This window comes from Triticum aestivum, chromosome 3A (assembly GCF_018294505.1).
Source record: "Triticum aestivum cultivar Chinese Spring chromosome 3A, IWGSC CS RefSeq v2.1, whole genome shotgun sequence".
In the NCBI taxonomy this organism is placed as follows: domain Eukaryota; kingdom Viridiplantae; phylum Streptophyta; class Magnoliopsida; order Poales; family Poaceae; genus Triticum; species Triticum aestivum.
Genome location: NC_057800.1, coordinates 527,035,804 through 527,055,117, shown reverse-complemented (window position 1 = coordinate 527,055,117; position 19,314 = coordinate 527,035,804). Strand labels below are relative to the sequence as shown.

Below are 19,314 nucleotides of genomic sequence, written 5' to 3'. Positions count from 1 at the left end.
TGGAGCCAGTGCGCACACTTGTAGATAACCTGATAACCTGCATAGGAGATATAATTTTACCACTAGAAACCACGTCATTTTCAAATAGCCACAACGACCATAACAAGACATACGCTCCCGCCTAATTAGCATCCTGAAATTATGAGGAATCTCATATGGCTATTGACTATACATGTTGGCAAGTTAGATAGAAGTTCAACACGAGTTGGATAATTGATTATGCAACACTTAAAAAAGTGCATTGCAAAAGGTGTTTAATTATCTCATCACGACCTGGTAAGATAGTTATTTTGTTTAGAGAGCTCTCCATGCGACATGAATTTTTGAGACATGCAGCCACGCGCTGCCGAAATCCTGGGCGTCCGTCCGCGCATCATGATTATTACTTTTTATAGCCCGTTTGCAATACGTGACACGTTAATCACCAGCTTTCGCGAATACGCCGTGGTATACACCACATCAATGGCCTAGGCATCATTCAATTCTTTGTATGAATACAAGGTCCACGATGGCTCAGGTGGATGTAATTGAGCTCTCGCACTACTTTATAAGCAGAAAACGTTTGATCCTGATGGAAACGGGCCAGATCTACTGCTGTAACTGTACCACATTTATGGCCATTGTCATGTAGTCTGGACCCATGTGTCATTGGTAGTACTGCACGTAAAGTTACTGCAGAGGAACCTGGTGGAAACCTAACCAGCCAGAAGTGACGTTTTGTGGTAAAACCCCAGGGAAAATGCCTCCATGTATTGTAAAAAAGTTATTTGTTAAATTGATACTAAAATGGACGGTTTTATGGGCTACCAAGATATGTCATCGTTGCGAATCAACCTGTTGTTGAGATAGTTAGGTGGACAGTGGTATCCCCAACCCACCAGGGCTCAAATCCTGGTGCTCGCATTATTCCTGGATTTATTTCAGAATTTCCGGCGATGCGCTTTCAGTGGGAGGAGACGTTCCCGTCGATGACGAAGCGTCTACGGTGACTTCGTAAATCTCAAGATGATATGCCGACTCAGTCTCTCGAAGGTGCTCATAGGGGTAGGGTGTACGTGTATGCGTTTATAGGGGTGAGTGTATGCGCGTGTATATGAGCGCTTGTGTCTGTACTGATGCTAAAAAAAATGTCATCATTATAGTTTGATTGCACCACTAGCAAAATGAAAAAAAAAGTTGGACCCAAACTTGTTTCATTGCTCTATCAGGCGGAAGTAATATTATATAAGGTGGGGCATAAACTAAGCCATTGTACTTTTTTGCCAGAAGTAAAATCAATATAGTTTTTTTAAACAAGGCATTTTATTTACTATTTTGCAGTAATCAAGGGAGAATAACTCCATTGGGTATTTGGAATTGGCCTCCATGTGTTGTACCAAAAAGACATATCTCAAAATGGTATACAAAATGTTGAATATCTTTTCATGCAATGATAATTCATTTTAGTTGATAATTTTTTTACCCCAACGTGTGGAAATGCCAACACAGGAAATGCTCAAAAGATTTATATGTCAATTTGATACTATAGGGGGTGGCACGGTTTCATCGGCTACCCATATATGTCATGGTTTTAGTTGGATTGCACCACTATAAAAAAAACAATCGGACCGAAACTATCGAATGCATCGGTTAAATTCCTTTCATTGCTCTATCCGGCGGAACTAATTAATGTTATATAGGAGGGAACATGAACTAAGCCATTGCACTCTTTTGCCGGAAGTAAAATCAATAATGTTTTTTCTTTGAAACAAGGCAATTTGTTTGCCATTTATGTGGATCTAAGCCATCTTAAGCCCCTCCCCTCCCCTCCCTCGCGCTGCCCTCCCCAGGGCGGCTCGAGGGCGCCTAGGGTTTCCCGGCGCCGCCCCTCTCCATCCTCCCTCCCTCCCTTGCCGTCACCCGAGGCGGTCACCGGGCAGCGCCTGTGCGGCGGCCGATGAAGGTGGCGGCGAGGTCTCCGTCGCTTCTCTCTCGAGAAGGACTCCGGATCCAGGGCGGCGGCCTTGGCGGCCTTGGCGGCGAGGCGGCGCCGTCTCCGGCTGGCGGCGTGCGCGGGTGGTGCGGGCCGGCTTCCTCGGCTGCTTGGGCGGCGAGGAGCAGGCGGATTGCGGCCGTGGGGCGGTGAGGTCATCCTCCCTCCGCTCCAGATCTGAAGGTCCGGCTCTCCTTTCCCCTCTCTGCTCTCTGCCTCCGCTGGCTTGGTCGATTTGGGGCCTCTGGCCGCTGGATCCGGTGCCGGCGGGGTGCACCCCAAACTGGTGGTGTGGGTCGAGCCCGGGGGAAACCCCTGTTTGGTCTTCTCCAGCACGGCGGCGGCGGCGCCTTTTGGCGTCGTTCTACTCCCTGGAGTCGCCGTTGTGGGCTCCTCTCCACACCCCGGCCAAGGCTCCCGGGCGAAAGCTCGAATCCCTGTTGGATGGGCGGCGGCGGCGCCAGGTGCGTCGTGCCCTTCTTGGAGGCGCCGCCTAGGGAAGATTGGCGCTTTGGGGTTGCGTGCAGCAGCTGGTAGGTGGGCGGCTGGTGTCCATCGAGTCCTTGTGGCTCGGTAGCTCCTTCACTCCGGCAACTCTTCCGGCGGCTTACCCTCTACGATTGGCAGCCTTCGGTGTCTGCGGTGTTGCTATTGTGTGTGCTCCGACCTGTGGTCGTGCTCCGTGGCGGGCCCAGTCTCGAGACCAACCTTTGCTCAAGCTCTCGGGTGAGCGTCTCTTCATTCGACGGTGCGGCGCCTTCGAGCCTAGGCGAGGGGAAGGGATCCCTTTCGATGTTAGAGAGGGCAAGTGTTTGGATCATCTCATCTGCTGGTTTCCTCCCTGTGTTCGATTCCTTGCCGGTGCTCCTCGAGGCTGCACTTGTAGCCATATTGGTGCCTTGTTGTAGTGGGGCTTATCCTCAACTAGCAGTTCTTCATAATTCATCTTCTGTTTGCTGGTTGTTGGAGTAGCGTTGTAAGCTGTTCTTGCAGCCCCCTTGTATCGTTTGGCCGATGTGGTGTGGTGTTCTTGTTTCTTGTATTCCTGGCCGGTTGATGGCTTTGTTAATTCAAAGCCGGGCTCTTCTTGAGCCTTCGTTCTAAAAAAAAAATGTATTAATATGATCAGAGAACCTTGGTCATGGTCCGATCACGCCCCAGTGCCCCACCGTGATGATGTGGCCGCTTCATGGAAACAGTGTATGGAATTTTGAATTAGGGACGGGTACAAGGTTGGATGGGTATAGACGCTGGCCGCTCCACCCATGTTGGTGTGTTTGCATGTAAGAGTTTGTTCCTTCCATGGGTCTTGCTCTCATAAAAGTCCAGCTAACTTTTAAATGCCCCTGTGCTAATTAGAGCGAGTTATGGAGCATGTCAGGTCATCTGCTGCGCATGTCAGGTGAAAAAATGCGCGGCTATACTGAGGCTGGCCATAGTGGGGGTAACATAATTAGTATCATATACTTGGTACTCGCAAATATGCTTACGTGACAGGAAATTAAAGAAGAGAGAGAGGGTCATAGTAACATAGGTAAATACCGTAACATAATAAATGTTATGCTACTATGTGTTATGTATGGCAATAAATAAGACCACCTATGATACTACTTTATGATACTATGCACTATGGATGTAGTATCATACACTAGTATCATATGCATGATACTAGTATATGTTACTCCCCACTATGACCAGCCTGAATGATCTACATGGGCTTGAAATCATTATACGGCTCACGCGTATTCAAGTTGCACGAATCACGTGAGCACATGCGGTGTGGATTCTAGTCGCGCGTGGCCGCATGTCCACTCGTGATTATTCGGCTCTCCACGACATTATTCTAGGAATGAGAGTCTTTGCAGTCACGCACATCAAGGTATGTACACAATTTCCGCTCGACTATACTGCAATGGAATATATCTGTCACATGATCTTCACTTGTGAGAGGGCAACAGAAGTCTAGCAAGCTTTAGGATTGGATGAAATCGTTAGTAGAGCTCTTTCGGTGGACAAATCTTGAGACTTCCATCAATGGAATCTCCTATTCTTTTTGTCTACAGGAGTTGATTGTGACCGGGGCCTGGCACATATGATGGCGAAAGCGTGAAGCTTCTAATGGAAACAAATTGCGTCGGCGATGAGAACGGCGTTTGCGATACAAACCATCACCATGAACTATTATGTAGCTTCACATACGACGTAGTCACATGAAATAATGTAGCAGAAGACCCACATGGGATCAAACAAGTTTAATATAGATCTCTCATACTTAATGATGGCTCGGGTGCCTTGCCGGTAATGCTTCGTGATGATCATGACCTAACTGTCGTCGATGTTACTTCATTGTTGCATCATGTTCTGGACGCTACAGCCGCTGAAGTGCTATCGAAAAAACTTGATTGTTTGTCAGTGCCTGTCAAGTTTAATTCCATGAAACTAGTTCAGGCATGCAATGAAACAATCCAAATTCAGGGCGTGTATACAATGAATTTGGTTGAATGCTTCCTAATTGCTCCCATAATTAGTTCCATCTCCTTCCAGCATTGTTTGAGGGAGGCAACCCTTATGGCCCACAAGTCTAGCATGGCATACTTTTTAGTCTAAGGGTTCTTTGTACTCGGGGAGGCGGGTTCTTCAAGTTTTATTTTGCATGATGTAAATCTGTTTAAACCTCAATTAATCGCACCATATTCATGTCAACAAATAATATTTATTTTAGGGAGAAAGGTAAATTCCAATTTTAACTCCCTACTTTGGTATTTTTATGCGAATTACCCCATTTAACATATTTTAATACAGGTCACCCATTTAGCGATTTCCCCAATTTATTACTCTTTTAATGTATTTTAGGTCGCACATGGCTCCTCTATTCATTCTTTTGCTGGAAAAGTGTTGTTGGAGTTATTTCTAAAATGATGCAACCTAGAAACAAATGTGATGAATAAGAATAAGGTGAAATCAACGAATAAGGAGTTGCATGACATGAAGAAGAAACTCATCAAGGTGGGGTGGTGTGTATGTACACCAGATGACCGTTATAAAATAATACTTCCTCCGTTCCATAATATAAGAACATTTTTGACACTAGCGTAGTGTTAAAACGTTAGTGTCAAAAATGTTCTTATATTATGGGACGGAGGGAGTAGTATATGACTAAGCCATTGGACCCCGCGCTTGCTTTACGAAAAAAAAGAAGCAGAAGGATAGCATCTGGCCCATTCAGAAAATGTGAGCCCACAAAGGGCCTATAGATATCTGTCGTCGCAAACCACTTCCTTCGTTCGGCTCTTCCTAACGTCAAGGCCCGCTTTCCTCACCCTCTCGGAGTATCGCGGCGTCCGGGAAGCGCCATCAGCGGAGGCGCGGCAAGGGCGGCCGCGGTCGCGTGGTGGCTACAGCGCCACCAGCGACTGCCTCCGCCGGCGGACCTCCTGCCACGCAGCCTCCTTGACCACGCGGTGGAGCTCGCCAGCAAGACCGCCGCCGCCGCCGCCCCGGATCTGGACCAGGACCTGCCCTGCTCCCTCGGCTCGTCCTCCCTCCCTGACCTCTGCGACGGCTTGGTTGGTAATTAGTGCCTACGGGTCTAGCAGGAGGGTGGCGGATTCGTTGTGCGGTTCCGCGATGTTCTCAGATTGGATAGCCAGAGCTAGACTACCCTAAATGTTGTTCTAGTATGTCAATAACGGTCCCTGGTTATGCTTGATTTTCATCCTTATGTGAAACTCATGTCTATTCACCGAGTTAATTGAGGATCCTTGGAATACCTGATTTCTGCCTGCCTTTATATAACCCATGTGTTCCAGCTCTGTATACTTTGTTTTGGTAAAGAAAGCTGCTACCTAGAAATTCTCATGCTATTCCAGTACGCAATAAGAAGTTGATTTGGGCTACGAAAGTATGAAAATATACATAGGTGTGTCAACGATAAATGAATTGACTGAAATAATAGAGTTTGTGTTGCATATGGGCCAGGCTCCATCCTAGTTTAGAACACATCAAATATGTGCGCTGAGCTGACCCTGCATTGTATTGAACATAATTCCTTTACATATAGACTACATGCGCAGTGCGGTAATTTCGCTGGGAAAGACACAATTGCTCAGAAATCTTGTAAAATGCTCCAGCGCTTCTGTAGTGTTGGACTACTAACTGCCAGGGTTTTGTATCAGTAACATCTCTTCCTTCCTACTGGTTTTCTCTGTCAGCCTGCCTTGCAGATAAAAAATGGTTCTGTCAATCTGGCTTGTAAGCAGTTCTACCAGACCGGTTATGCCGTGTGATGAGTGTGGACTGTCAAGTTCAGTACCCGGCTTGTGGAGATATAGCTGGAGATCCATGGAGCAAGCTGCTACACACAAGTGAGGAGATGCAGGGCATTGACGAAAAAAGGGTAAGACGTGCACTTTGCAATCGCATTAGCTATACATTATTGCATTTTACATCAAATCCTCTCCTGCCTAGACCGCTTCTTACCAAGCACCGCGTGCTCGTCTGTCCGTGACACGACGAAGCTCACCAAGTAGGTGTAGCAAGGAGGTATCCTGGACCTCCATGCCACTGCTTGGAATGTCCCTTCAGACGTAACTCGCCCAGACAAAACATCCTGTGCCGTTATCCTGGGAACCTCACTGATCTGGGGAGATGGCTCGTCATAAATATCTCGCATCACGAAAACATTGGTTGTCTTGGCCATTGTCCACATGTACACAGGCTGGTCCTTTTCTAGGAGATTGGTCGGGTGCTCTCCAAACATGCTGAGGTGCTTGCTTGCGAAATCTCTCAAGCATCTCAGCACTCTGCGCCAAAATCGTGTGTCAAGATTGGTTCTCAGTAAGCTGGCAACGATGTTCGCTGCCATGAATGATCTGTTCATGTGGACGGCGATCTCCATGCCGATGGCTGCCAAGTTAGGATGCTCACCAGGGTTTGTGCTTCCGAATGCAACCGTCTTGAAGAAATACCAGTAAGCTTCTTGGGACAAAAATTTCAGCATAAGAGACTCTGCCGTTCCTAATGATGCTATCTTCTCTGAACGGCTGGTGAGTATGATTTTACTGCCTGGCGTCAGGTGGCTTGCTGCCGAGGTGTACAACCCCCTCCATGTTTCCTCGTCCATGTCCCCTGCTAGCTCAATCACAGCCAGTGAGTCTCCATGCGGGCTGGAGGCAAGGTTCTGATGCTTGATCACACCGCTACCTTTTAGAGTGGCCAAGTTTCCGCCATTGAGATCATTCCCGCTGAAGAAGACGATCAACGAGAAGCGCCTGTGCACCCTCTCGTCGTGGCAGACATGCTCAACAAGTGTACTCTTTCCAACTCTCGCTGGACCAATTATCGGCAGCACACCCAGACTTCCATTCCTTGCAGCCTCCCTACAAAGCAGAAAGCTCAAAATTGTCTCCTTTTCCATCTGCCGGCCAAACATAACCTGATCATGAAACAAATATGCGCTGTAAGGTTGCCGGGAGATTCGAGGATAGCTGGCCAAGAACATCACGAACTCCTGCATGTCACCAATCATTCTCTCAAGGCTGCTGAGCATCTTGTCGAGATTGTTGGAGCTCCCGTCATCAAGCACCAGGTCCGTGCTCGGGGCATCGCACACGGAGAAGAAGGTACGTCTGGAACTGGAAGGGCTGAATCTGGACAGGGCAAGCGAACGGCGAGTGCTCGCCTCGCCATCGGCCTCGTCCCTGTGCGCTCGGTATCTGAAGGTGTCGAGCGTGTAGTAGCCTCTGTACATACCTCGTCTCAACATCTGGAGCTGCTGGAGCATTGCCTGGTTGGTGATGTGCCTCCCCTCGGCCTCCTCGACGGTGGCATGGATCCTTAGCAGCACCGCCCGTAGCCTCTGGAGCTTCTCCTCCTCTGCTCCCTGGGACTGCAGGTATCTCTGGGTTACCATGGACAGGGCTCTGCTGACAAGATCACCCACGATTGCAGAGAGAAGCGTCTCCATTTTGGAAGGCCCCTGCAATATTCCTGGTGGAATAGATGAATCCACCAAAGAAGAGAAGAGGGAAAGGCCAACTTGTGGTTCTGGTTGAGGCATAGAAGTCCTGACTTCTGCCCATGGACGGATGGACCCGTCGTAACTTTGACAACAAAGCCGTCAAGATTGACCCAATACGTCAGTGAGTCAGTACTACCAATAAAGCAATATTCTTCCCTAAAAAAAGAAACAATATTCTTTATTTCGATACATGAAAAAAATGTATCTGAGATATAGAACATTGATTCATGTCCCAATAAGCCTGCTAAATTTTCCAACCAAACCGGCACGTCTACCTGTGGAGGCTGGCCCGGACGTCCAAGGTCTTCGTCTCCTACGGCTGCTACCAGGCGCGCCCGGCGCAGGAGGTTCTGTCCGGGCGGCCGGCGCCCGGCGGGAGGTTCGAGGCCCTGGCGTGGAGGTCCCAGATACCCCCTTGCTACACCTACCTCATGAGCTGCTCTGTGCAGACGCCCGTCGTGCCTCATGCGCTGGCCAGGAAGAAGAGCTCCCGGCTGGTGGTCTGATTCTGTTGATCTTGTGATTGTCACTCCATGCATGATGTAAATTCATCTTTTTTTTTTGAAATGAGACAAAAGATTTGCCATTTTCATTGATTAAGAAGAAGAGAGTTGCCTGATTAATTAGAGGAAAACCGAGTGAAAACCTAGATTACAAACCCCACAAAGGGGACACGCGGATGACCTGGCCACAAACGCCAAACAGTCGACCGAAGCATTGAGGACAAGGCAGCTCCCATTTTGCAAACGAGCTTCACAAAGAAAGTTGCAAGCCTCGCACCGTCCTAGTCCAGCGCAACATTCGGAGAGCACCACCCGCTAAAAACCGCCCTCGTGGAGTCATCGTTGCTGCAATGGCCCCGCCGCCGCAGCTTCGACTTCTCTGTCACAGCCAGAAATCAGCATAGACGCACCCATTGGCGCACCGGACCGTCAGCATCAAAAGGAAATGCCGCGACTCGGCTCTGCTCGCCACATAGTCGTTGCCACACACATGCAACGCCACACCAACCTCACACCGCCGGCCAGGCACCTACTGACCGCGGTGTTGTGCTTGTCCAGCCCATGGGGAAGCGCGTAGAAGACCATGACCTTCAAGGTGATGCCCCCAAGGGAGGAGCGACGTTGAAGCGACGCCGTTACCCGACTCATGTGGAGTCTTGAGCTTCCGCACGAAGGACATGACTAGGGATGGAGGAGGGGGGAGAGAGCTCCACAATGACCCTCCCGCGAGGAGAACGACGCCCATGGGCGACGCGTCGTCGGCACCGACAAAGTCGGGTAGATTCTCATCCGGAGCATCCAAAACCTCTCCAACCCACGCAGCCGACGATAGAAGAGCCACATGCCCGCACACGCGCTGGCCCAAGCACCTCAAACATGGAGACGGTGCCATCCCACGCAAGAGCAACCACTTCGCCGCCGGCAGACACTGACGAGCCGGATCCGAAGACAGATCGGGCAACCTCCTGCTGCAGCATCAACGCACAGGCCACCAAATGCCCGCGGAAAGGCCTCCAAAAGGCAGGAAGGGGGGCCGCCACCCCGCCCCGACGCGCCGGCGAGAGGACCGAGCATTAGCCCAGGAGCCCGCCAGCGCCGTCACCACGGCAGCAGCCGCCGGCAACGCAACACCATCGAAAGAAGAGCACGCGCGAGGAGGAGCCTCCAGATGGCTGGAAGGGGGGGGGGGGCGCCACCCCGCCCCGACGCACTGGCGAGAGCACCAGGCCGTAGCCCAGGGATCCGCCGACGCCGTCACCTCGACAGCCGTCGCTGGAGACGCAGCCCTGGAGGGCACCGCCGCAGAGCCCGACGCGACACCGCGCAGGAGGGCGAGCCTCCCTCCCCCGCAGGATCCTGCCACAGGACAATGAGATGCCCCGCCGCCGCCGCCCGCCGCGTGGACTTAGTTCGGCGGCCTCATCCGGCGACGGCGAGGAAGGGTCGGAGAAAGGAGGGGGGGCTCGGCGGCGGCTCGATCTAGGGTTCCGCCCGAGCCGCCCCTAAAGGCGACGCTGGGGACGGGGGAGGAAACGGGCTCCGAGAAGACTTTAGGGCTTGCTAGGAAGGCTTCGGACTTGTACACGTGTAATGCCGTCCGCTAGTGTTCTTCAGCTTTGTATGGTCGCTCTGTAAGTGTGCGATTAGCATCTCCATCTTTTCAACTAAGTTTGTCTTCTAGTGCAGAGACCCATGACAAGTAAAGGACAGTTTTCCGCGGAATCATCGGGCGAGATCCCGAATATATTTCACAAAATGATTGTAAAGTTAGAGCTTTACTTTTTCTTTACAAAGGAAATTTTTATTAACTCAAAATATAGCATCAAGAGCATAAAAAGCATAATAAGCACACAAATACATTTTGGTTTCTGGTTGTATATGCACCCTATATGGGGATTTTTTTTAATATTTAAATAAAAAGTCAAAATAGGTAAGAACTATTTTGACAAAAAACTTGACTTACTTTTGCAATAGTATATAAATTTTCACGAAAAAAAACAAAGTTGACTCCACAGCGAAAAAGACAAAATTTATTTGCTATTATAGGTCACTATTTACACCATTTTGACCAAAAATTTGTCTTTTTTAAAAAGAAGTCAAAGGGTGATTTTCTTTTTGTGGATTTTTTCTCACGAGTACAATAAAAGGTCAAGTTTATTTCAAAAATATTTTCAGGAATTTTTGACTTTTTGTTGAATTGCTAAAAAAAATCCATATAGAGTGTAGATGTCCTCATAGATCAAAAATCTGCTTCCCACACACCCATAGCAATATACGCACACAAAAACAAAAAAAGGGACACGTTAAGTCAAATAGGACCGAAACTAGCCAAAGACAATTAGGATGAATGGCATATCCATAAACTATGTTGCCACCCATGTAGGATGAACACATCTCTCACCTCCTGCTCCATACGCATACATACTGTCGTAAAATAGGCGTGTTGTTTCACTTGAATAGAGAAGATCATGAATGAAGCCAGTGAGCACACTCGTAGATAACCTGCATAGTAGATATAATTTTACCACTAGAAACCACGTCATTTTTCAAATAGCCACAACGACCATAACAAGATATACGCTCCCACCTAATTAGCATACTAAACTTATGAGGAATCTCATATGGCTAGTCACCATACATGTTGGCAACACTGCGAGTCTGATAGAAGTTCAACACGAGTTGGACAATTGATCATGTAGCGCTCGCAAAAGTGCATCGAAAAAGCGTTTAATTATCTCGTCATGACCTGGTAAGATGGTTATTTTGTTTAGAGAGCTCTCCACGACATTATTCCAGGTATGAGCGTCTTTGCAGTCAAGCACATCAAGGTATGTGCACAATCTCCGCTCGACTGTACTACAATGGAAGATATATGTCACATGATCTTCACTTGTGAGAGGACAACAGAAGTTTGGCAAGCTTTAGGATTGGATGAAATCGTTAATAGAGCTCTTTCGGTGGACAGATCAAAGTTGATGTTCTTGAACAAATCTTGAGACTTCCATCAATGAAATCTCCTATTCTTGTTAGGTCAGTCTACCGGAGTTGATTATGGCCGGGGCCTGACACATATGGTGGCAAAAGAGTGAAGCTTCTAACGGGAACAAATTGCGTCGGCGATGAGAACTACGTTTGCGATACAAACCATCACCGTGAACTATTATGTAGCTTCACATACGACGTAGTCACATGAAATAATGTACCAGAAGACCCACATGGGATCAAACAAGCTGAATATAGATGTCTCATACTTAACGATGGCTCTGGAGTCTCGGAATGGCCTAGAGGTAAAGATTTATATATGGGAAGTCATATTTTGGGTTCCGAAAAAAGTGCACTTTTCGGTATTGTACCGGGAAGCTTCTAGAAGGTTCCTGAGGATTTCGGAGGGGTCCGGAAGTCCACAAGTGGGTCCACCATGACCCAAGGGCTAGAATGGGCTGCGGGAGGTGCCCTGGCCTTATTGGGCTAGGCGCACCAAGTCCTCAAAAGCCCATGTGGCTAGGGAAGGCAAAAAAAGAAAGAGTCCTAGTAGGAATATGATTGGACTTGGAGTCCAAGTCCTCTCTCCCTTAGCTGCGCCCTAGGGCTTGGAGGGGCTGTTTCCCACGCCCCTCCACCTATATATACAGGGGAGGGGGCGCCCCAAGAGGACACACCAAGACCTTGGCGCCCCTCTCTCTCCCGTTAGTCCGTAGTTTCACCGCCTCCTCCCGGCGACGCTTAGTGAAGCGCTGTCGGTACTCCACCACCACCATCACCACCACGCTATCGTGTTAGTTGTGATCCCTGAAAGATTAGAGGCAATAATAAAGTTGTTATTTATATTTCCTTATATCATGATAAATGTTTATTATTCATGCTAGAATTGTATTAACCAGAAACTTAGTACATGTGTGAATACATAGAGAAACAGAATGTCACTAGTATGCCTCTACTTGACTAGCTCGTTGACTCAATGATGGTTATGTTTCCTAACCATAGACATGAGTTGTCATTTGATTAACGGGATCACGTCATTAGAGAATAATGTGATTGACTTGACCCATCCTTCAGCTTAGCACGATGATCGTTTAGTTTGTTGCTATTGCTTTCTCCATAAATTATACATGTTCCTATGACTATGAGATCATGCAACTCCCGAATACCGGAGGAACACTTTGTGTGCTACCAAACGTCACAATGTAACTGGGTGATTATAAAGGTGCTCTACAGGTGTCTTAGATGGTGTTTATTGAGTTGGCATAGATCGAGATTAGGATTTTTCACTCCGATTGTGGGAGAGGTATCTCTGGGCCCTCTCGGTAATGCACATCACTATAAGCCTTGCAAGCAATGTGACTAATGAGTTAGTTGCGGGAAGATGCATTACTGAACGTGTAAAGAGACTTGCCAGTAACGATATTGAACTAGGTATTGAGATACCGACGATCGAATCTCGGGCAAGTAACATACCGATGACAAAGGGAACAACGTATATCGTTATGCGGTTTGACCGATGAAGATCTTCGTAGAATATGTGGGAGCCAATATGAACATCTAGGTTCCGCTATTGGTTATTGACCGGAGACGTGTCTCCGTCATGTCTACATAGTTCTCAAAACCGTAGGGTCCGCACGCTTAACGTTCGGTGACGATCGGTATTATGAGTTTATGTGTTTTGATGTACCAAAGGTAGTTCAGAATCCCCGATGTGATCACGGACATGACGAGGAGTCTCGAAATGGTCGAGACATAAAGATTGATATATTGGACGGCTATATTCGGACACCGAAAGTGTTTCGGGTGATTTCGGAGAAAACCGGAATACCGGAATCTTACTAGAACCCCTCGGGAGAACTAATGGGCCACATGGGCCTTAGTGGAGAGAGAGAGGGCCGGCCAGGGCAGGCCATGCGCCCCCTCCCCCTCTGGTCTGAATTGGACCAGGGAAGGGGGGCGGCGCCCCCCTTTCCTTTCCCTCTCCTCCTTCCTTTCCCCCCTCCTAGTAGGAGTAGGAAAGGGGAGTCCTACTACTAGGAGGACTCCTCCTCCTCTCCTGGCGCGCCCCAAGGGCCGGCCGGCCTTCCCTATTGCTCCTTTATATACGGGGGCAGGGGCACCCTAGGACACACAAGTTGATTGTTTCCAGCCGTGTGCAGTGCCCCCCTCCACCATAATCCACCTCGGTCATATCGTAGTGGTTCTTAGGCGAGGCCGTGTTCCGGTAGCGTCATCATCACCGTCATCACGCCGTTGTGCTGACGAAGCTCTCCCTCGACACTCTTCTAGATCGTGAGTTCGTGGGACGTCACCGAGCCAAATGTGTGCAAATCGCGGAGGTGCCGTACTTTCGGTACTAGGATCGGTTGATTGTGAAGACGTACAACTACATCAACCGCGTTGTCATAACGCTTCCGCTTACGGTCTACGAGGGTACGTAGACAACACTCTCCCCTCTCGTTGCTATGCATCACTATGATCTTGCATGTGCATAGGAAATTTTTGAAATTACTGCGTTCCCCAACAATCCCATCTACTTCTCCTCTCTCGCTTGCTGGATCAAGAAGGAGGAGACGTCATCTAGCCGCACGTATGCTAAACTCGGAGGTGCCATCCGTTCGGCACTAGATCAGTTGGATCGTGATCGGATCGCGAAGAGTACAACTACATCAACCGCGTTGTTAAATGCTTCCGCTTATGGTCTACGAGGGTACGTAGACACACTCTCCCCTCTCGTTGCTATGCATCTCCATGGATAGATCTTGCGTGTGCGTAGAATTTTTTTTGTTTTCCATCCAACGTTTCCCAACAGTGGCATCACGACCCACGTCTATGCGTAGATGATATGCATGAGTAGAACACAAAGAGTTGTGGGCGCTGATAGTCCACTACTGCAGGATGGTGCAAACGCGACACTACGACCAGAGACCCTTCGACAAAACTGTGTGCGATGCCATAATCGCAAACGGGGGTGTAAAAAACCGTCAAAAAAGGTGCAAAACATTTGGGATGATGGATGCATCAAACACGGTTTAGATTTTAGTTGCGTGTGCGATGCAGGGCGTACGGTTCAGTTCAATTAACTATTTGGGATGAGGAGGAACAAAAGAAACGGGCAGCCAGATGAAGGCGTGTGCGATATATAGCATACGGTTCACTAGGATGGACCGTGTGTGATTTGGCAACACAATGAAAATGGTTCAACTGAACAAGATGTGTGTGATACGCGGCAAACAGGTCCGTAATCAGAAATGTGTGCAAAGACCAATAATAACACATACGATTGCTACTAATAAGCTGTGTGATTTGCTCTGTCTATAGTAGAATAACATGTATATATATAACCGAAATAAACATCCAATTACATAAGTGACTACAGATCATTCGCACACACCTCAATAAACAATTGCGTGCATTCTAAAGTAGGAGAAACGATCGTCTAGTCATCTACTTCTTGTGACGCTCCCGCCACTGCTATGTGGCTCGATCCCTCGTTTGGGTCAGGAAGAAGACAGTTCCTCATGTCAATGATCCGCCTATACATCTCGTAGCTTGTGTACGCGTCCATGGCCGCGTACTTGACATGTTGTTCATCCAGTCTCTTATGCCACACACTGTGCAAGGCGTTCCTGTCCTTATTGCTCTCATTCTTCATCGTCATGTAGTAGGGGTCGATGATAGCCGAGGCAAGGTCTACCAGGGAGTTCAGTTTGTTTTTTTCGTTGGCCCAGACCTTGTAGTGGCTTTGGATGTTGACAAGATTCGGGCATTTCAAGCACGAAACCTTGAGTGCTTTTAGATCGTTGGTGGTGTCCACTGGAGCGAAACTGTAGTCGGAGTTGTTGATAAACCTGGAGAAATGCTCGCAAGGCGTTGTGGCCAGGTGGTAGTGGTAGACGAGGACGTCATGTCGCACGCACAACTAGGCGACGACAACCTTCCGATCATGCCCGGCACGACCCATGGTGTACTCGAGGTCGAAGCCGACCACTTGCTACTTGTCCTCGGCAAGGAACTGCTCCATAGTTTGGATGGATCTCTCCACCAGGACCGGATCATTCGTGTACACCACTGAGAGAGCCTTCCCCCTCACGTGGGTGTCCACGACGTGTTGCGTGGTGAACTGCCCGCCATTGTTGTCGTCGGCCGCTGTTAGCGCCATTGGAGCCACGGAGAGCGCCATTGGAACCGCTGGATGTCCTCTCTGTATGTGTCCTCATGGATGTGCTTATTGTGTCGTGTGAGACGAGAGATGAAGGTAAATGGCCACAGGAACAAAAGGGGGCCGGGCGGCGTGGATTCTTGGCGCGTCCGCATGGCAGTTTTTGCAGCGGGTAATTGCATCGTCGTGTCGTGCCCGGCGCAACCGCATGCACACGAACGTGCGTGATCATGCACCGGCCCCAAACACTGGCAGTGCGCGTGGAGGGACGAGGGCAAAGCACCCAGAGGGACGCGATCAAAGTGCGTCGTGGCTGCCTGAACAGCAAGCAACCACACGCATAGAGTAGTTGAACACTAAGGAAATGGTCGCCTACAAGCCGGCCGACAGTTGCGTCGCTGCGTAGAGAGCGGCCGTGTGCTACCACCTTCGTCTAGTCTATAGTCCCCTTTATATTCTATGCCATACTTTGCCCTCAAATTTAACCAACAAAATTTTAATGCATGTTATAAAAATTATGTAATTGGAAACTATGTTCAAATACGAATCCAACTATATAATCTTTGGCAACATGCATTCATATTTTATTAGTTAAATCATACTTATAAACGAGGACAGGGGTATAATAGGTAACTTACTCGCAAACGTTTTTTTATTAACCGTATGTGTACGTGGCCTTTCGTCCTCCTTTGGCACGTCTTGTCACCCCGCTGGCAGACGGCTTACAGCGCAAACTTGCGCAACGCGCGCGGGGGGGGGGGGGCATTCTTTTGGCCAAATGGTGGCGCCAATGAATCGTCGGTGAGCCCGTTCCCGCGCAATCTCGCAGGTTCCCATGCAAGCTTCCCGCCGACTCGGTGAAATCCCCCAAAATCCCAATGCTTACCGGCCTGCTATAAAAACCCTCACGGGCGGCGAGTCCTGCGTCGCATTTTCTGCCCCTTCTTGTAGCTTATCTTGTCTGCTTCTCTCACAATTGCCAATGGCACCGGTCCGTCATTGTTGCTCAGCCACTCCGCTGTCATCAGAGGACAGCTCCAGCTGGGAGGCTACACCGCGGCGGCGGCGCAGTCCCCGGCGTAGTGTAGTGCGCGTGGCGTCCCTGTTAGGTGTGCGCGGAACACCCACCACACGCTTCGCCGCCAGTGCCCGTTTGCAGCTGTTGCCGGCCGCCGTTGCCGCCACACCACCGTCGAAAGCCAGGGCCATCGCCCGCTCCGCCGCCGCGGCCCGAAGGCGGGAGGTGGCTGTCGTGGCCACCACCCCACTGCCGGCCACCGTGGCCATCACCCGCTCCCGCGACCACGGCCCGAAGGCGGGAGGTGGTGGTCGTGGCTGCCACCCCGTCGTCGGCTACCGTGGCCGCCAGCCCACCGTCGACCACCGGGGTCATCACCCGCTCCGCCACCGCCGCCCGAAGGCGGGAGGCGGAGGTGGATGCCCGCACGTGCGTCAGCGACTTTGCGCGCTACATCGAGTTCCTGTGGGAGGAGGAGGAGGAGCGCCTCGTCGAGCACGCAAAGAGCCTTACCGCCGTCATGGCCGCGGCACACGCCGCCTCAGAGGCGAGGAATCAGGAGATCTATGAGGAGAACCATTGCTTTGAGAGGGGTCGTCTGGAGCAGTAGAGGGCATTCGAGGTGAGCATCGTTGAAGCTGCAATAGCGGCAGGCACCGTATTGCGGTTGCCCAGCTCGTCGATAGGCTCCTCCTCCTCCGCCTCTTACTGAGCGCGCTCGGCAGAGGAGAGGCAGCCGGAAGTAGTACAAAGCCCCTCTACAGTAGTAGTAGTATTTAGGGGCTATTTTTTCAGTTCATCTGACTATAGATATGGTGGAACTGTACAACGTACTTAAAATTAGCTAGTATATATACTTGAACTAGCTATTTCAATACGTGGTTGACAACAATTGGGGAAAAGTTTGGTCGGTTCAGCTGTCGAGTTGAACTGTTTGTATAAATTAAGAACGAATGCTTAATCTACGAATGAAATCTATTCTTAATTACTGAATTTTAGTTGCAAAAATTAGATACTGCTAGTGATTTTTAGCTTCATATTTTGACAAATTTCCTCAACACTCTGCTGGATCGTGAGTTCGTGGGACGTCACCGAGCCAAACGTGTGCAGATCGTGAAGGTGCCATACTTTCGGTACTAGGATCGGTTGATCGTGAAGACGTACAACTACATCAACCGCGTTGTCATAATGCTTCTGCTTTCGGTCTACGAGGGTACATAGACAACACTCCCCCCTCTCGTTGCTATGCATCACTATGATCTTACGTGTGCGTAGGAAAATTTTGAAATTACTGTGTTCCCCAACAATCCCATCTACTTCTCCTCTCTCGCTTGCTGGATCAAGAAGGAGGAGACGTCATCGAGTCACACATATGCTAAACTCGGAGGTGCCATCCGTTCGGCACTAGATCAGTTGGATCGTGATCGGATCGCGAAGAGTACGACTACATCAACTGCGTTGTTAAACGCTTCCGCTTATGGTCTACGAGGGTACGTAGACACACTCTCCCCTCTAGTTGCTATGCATCTCCATGGATAGATCCCGCGTGTGCGTAGAATTTTTTTTGTTTTCCATCCAATATTTCACAACAGTGGCATCACGACCCACGTCTATGCGTAGATGATATGCACGAGTAGAACACAAAGAGTTGTGGGCGGTGATAGTCCACTACTGCAGGATGGTCCAAACGCGATACTACGACCAGAGACCACTGTGTGCGATGCCATAATCGCAAACGGGAGTGTAAAAACCCCGTCAAAAAAGGTGCAAAACATTTGCGATAATGGATGCATCAAACACGGTTCAGATTTTAGTTGCATGTGCGATGCAGGGCGTACGGTTCAGTTCAATTAACTATTTGGGATGAGGAGGAACAAAAGAAACGGGCAGCCAGATGAAGGCGTGTGCAATATATAGCATACGGTTCACTAGGATGAACTGTGTGTGATTAGGCAACACAATGGAAACAGTTCAACTGAATAAGATGTGTGTGATTCTCGGCAAACAGGTCCGTAATCAGAAATGTGTGCAAAGACCAATAATAACACAGACGATTGCTGCTAATAAGCTGTGTGATTTGCTTTGTCTATAGTAGAATAAGATGTATATATATAACCAAAATAAACATTATCACAACCCTAGCTTTGGCCTTGCTTGTCATTGCATCATCATCTTGCATCATGTTTAAATTTCTCAGAAACTTGAAATGGGGATGATCAAACCCTAGCAGCAAATGGATTTCAAATAGGTTCAACCAAAATAAATTCCAAGAACCCAAAATGGTCTTAGAAAAATGTTCATGATTTTTGTAGATGCTGGAAACAGCAACCAGAGGTGATGCACATTTTTCCTAGCCATCTTGGATTTTACCTCAACACATATTGTATTTGATTGGGGCTCCAAAACATTGCTATAAATATTTTGACAGCTCCAAATATTCTGAGAAATATTGAGGGACACTGGATTAATTCAGAGAGTTTCCAAAAAAAATATTTTCAGAATTAGATAAAAATGATTTGGTGTTAAACTAAATCAAAACAGAGGCAAACAAATAGAAAAACAGAAACAAATAAAAGGAGAGCAAACTTACCTGGCGCCTACCTACAGCCCAGAGGCTCAGCACTATGCAGCCCAGGAGCTGGCCCAGCCCACCACCAG

General features: G+C 48.9%; 1 protein-coding gene across 1 annotated transcript; it reads right to left on the bottom strand.

Moving 5' to 3' along the window:
- Positions 1–5,711: 5,711 nt before the first annotated feature.
- On the bottom strand, positions 5,712–10,118 carry LOC123062037 (disease resistance protein RGA2-like). The gene has a single exon (XM_044485342.1). The coding sequence runs from the start codon at positions 8,028–8,030 to the stop codon at positions 6,420–6,422; it is 1,611 nt and encodes a 536-aa protein (XP_044341277.1). The 5' UTR covers positions 8,031–10,118; the 3' UTR covers positions 5,712–6,419.
- Positions 10,119–19,314: the final 9,196 nt, after the last annotated feature.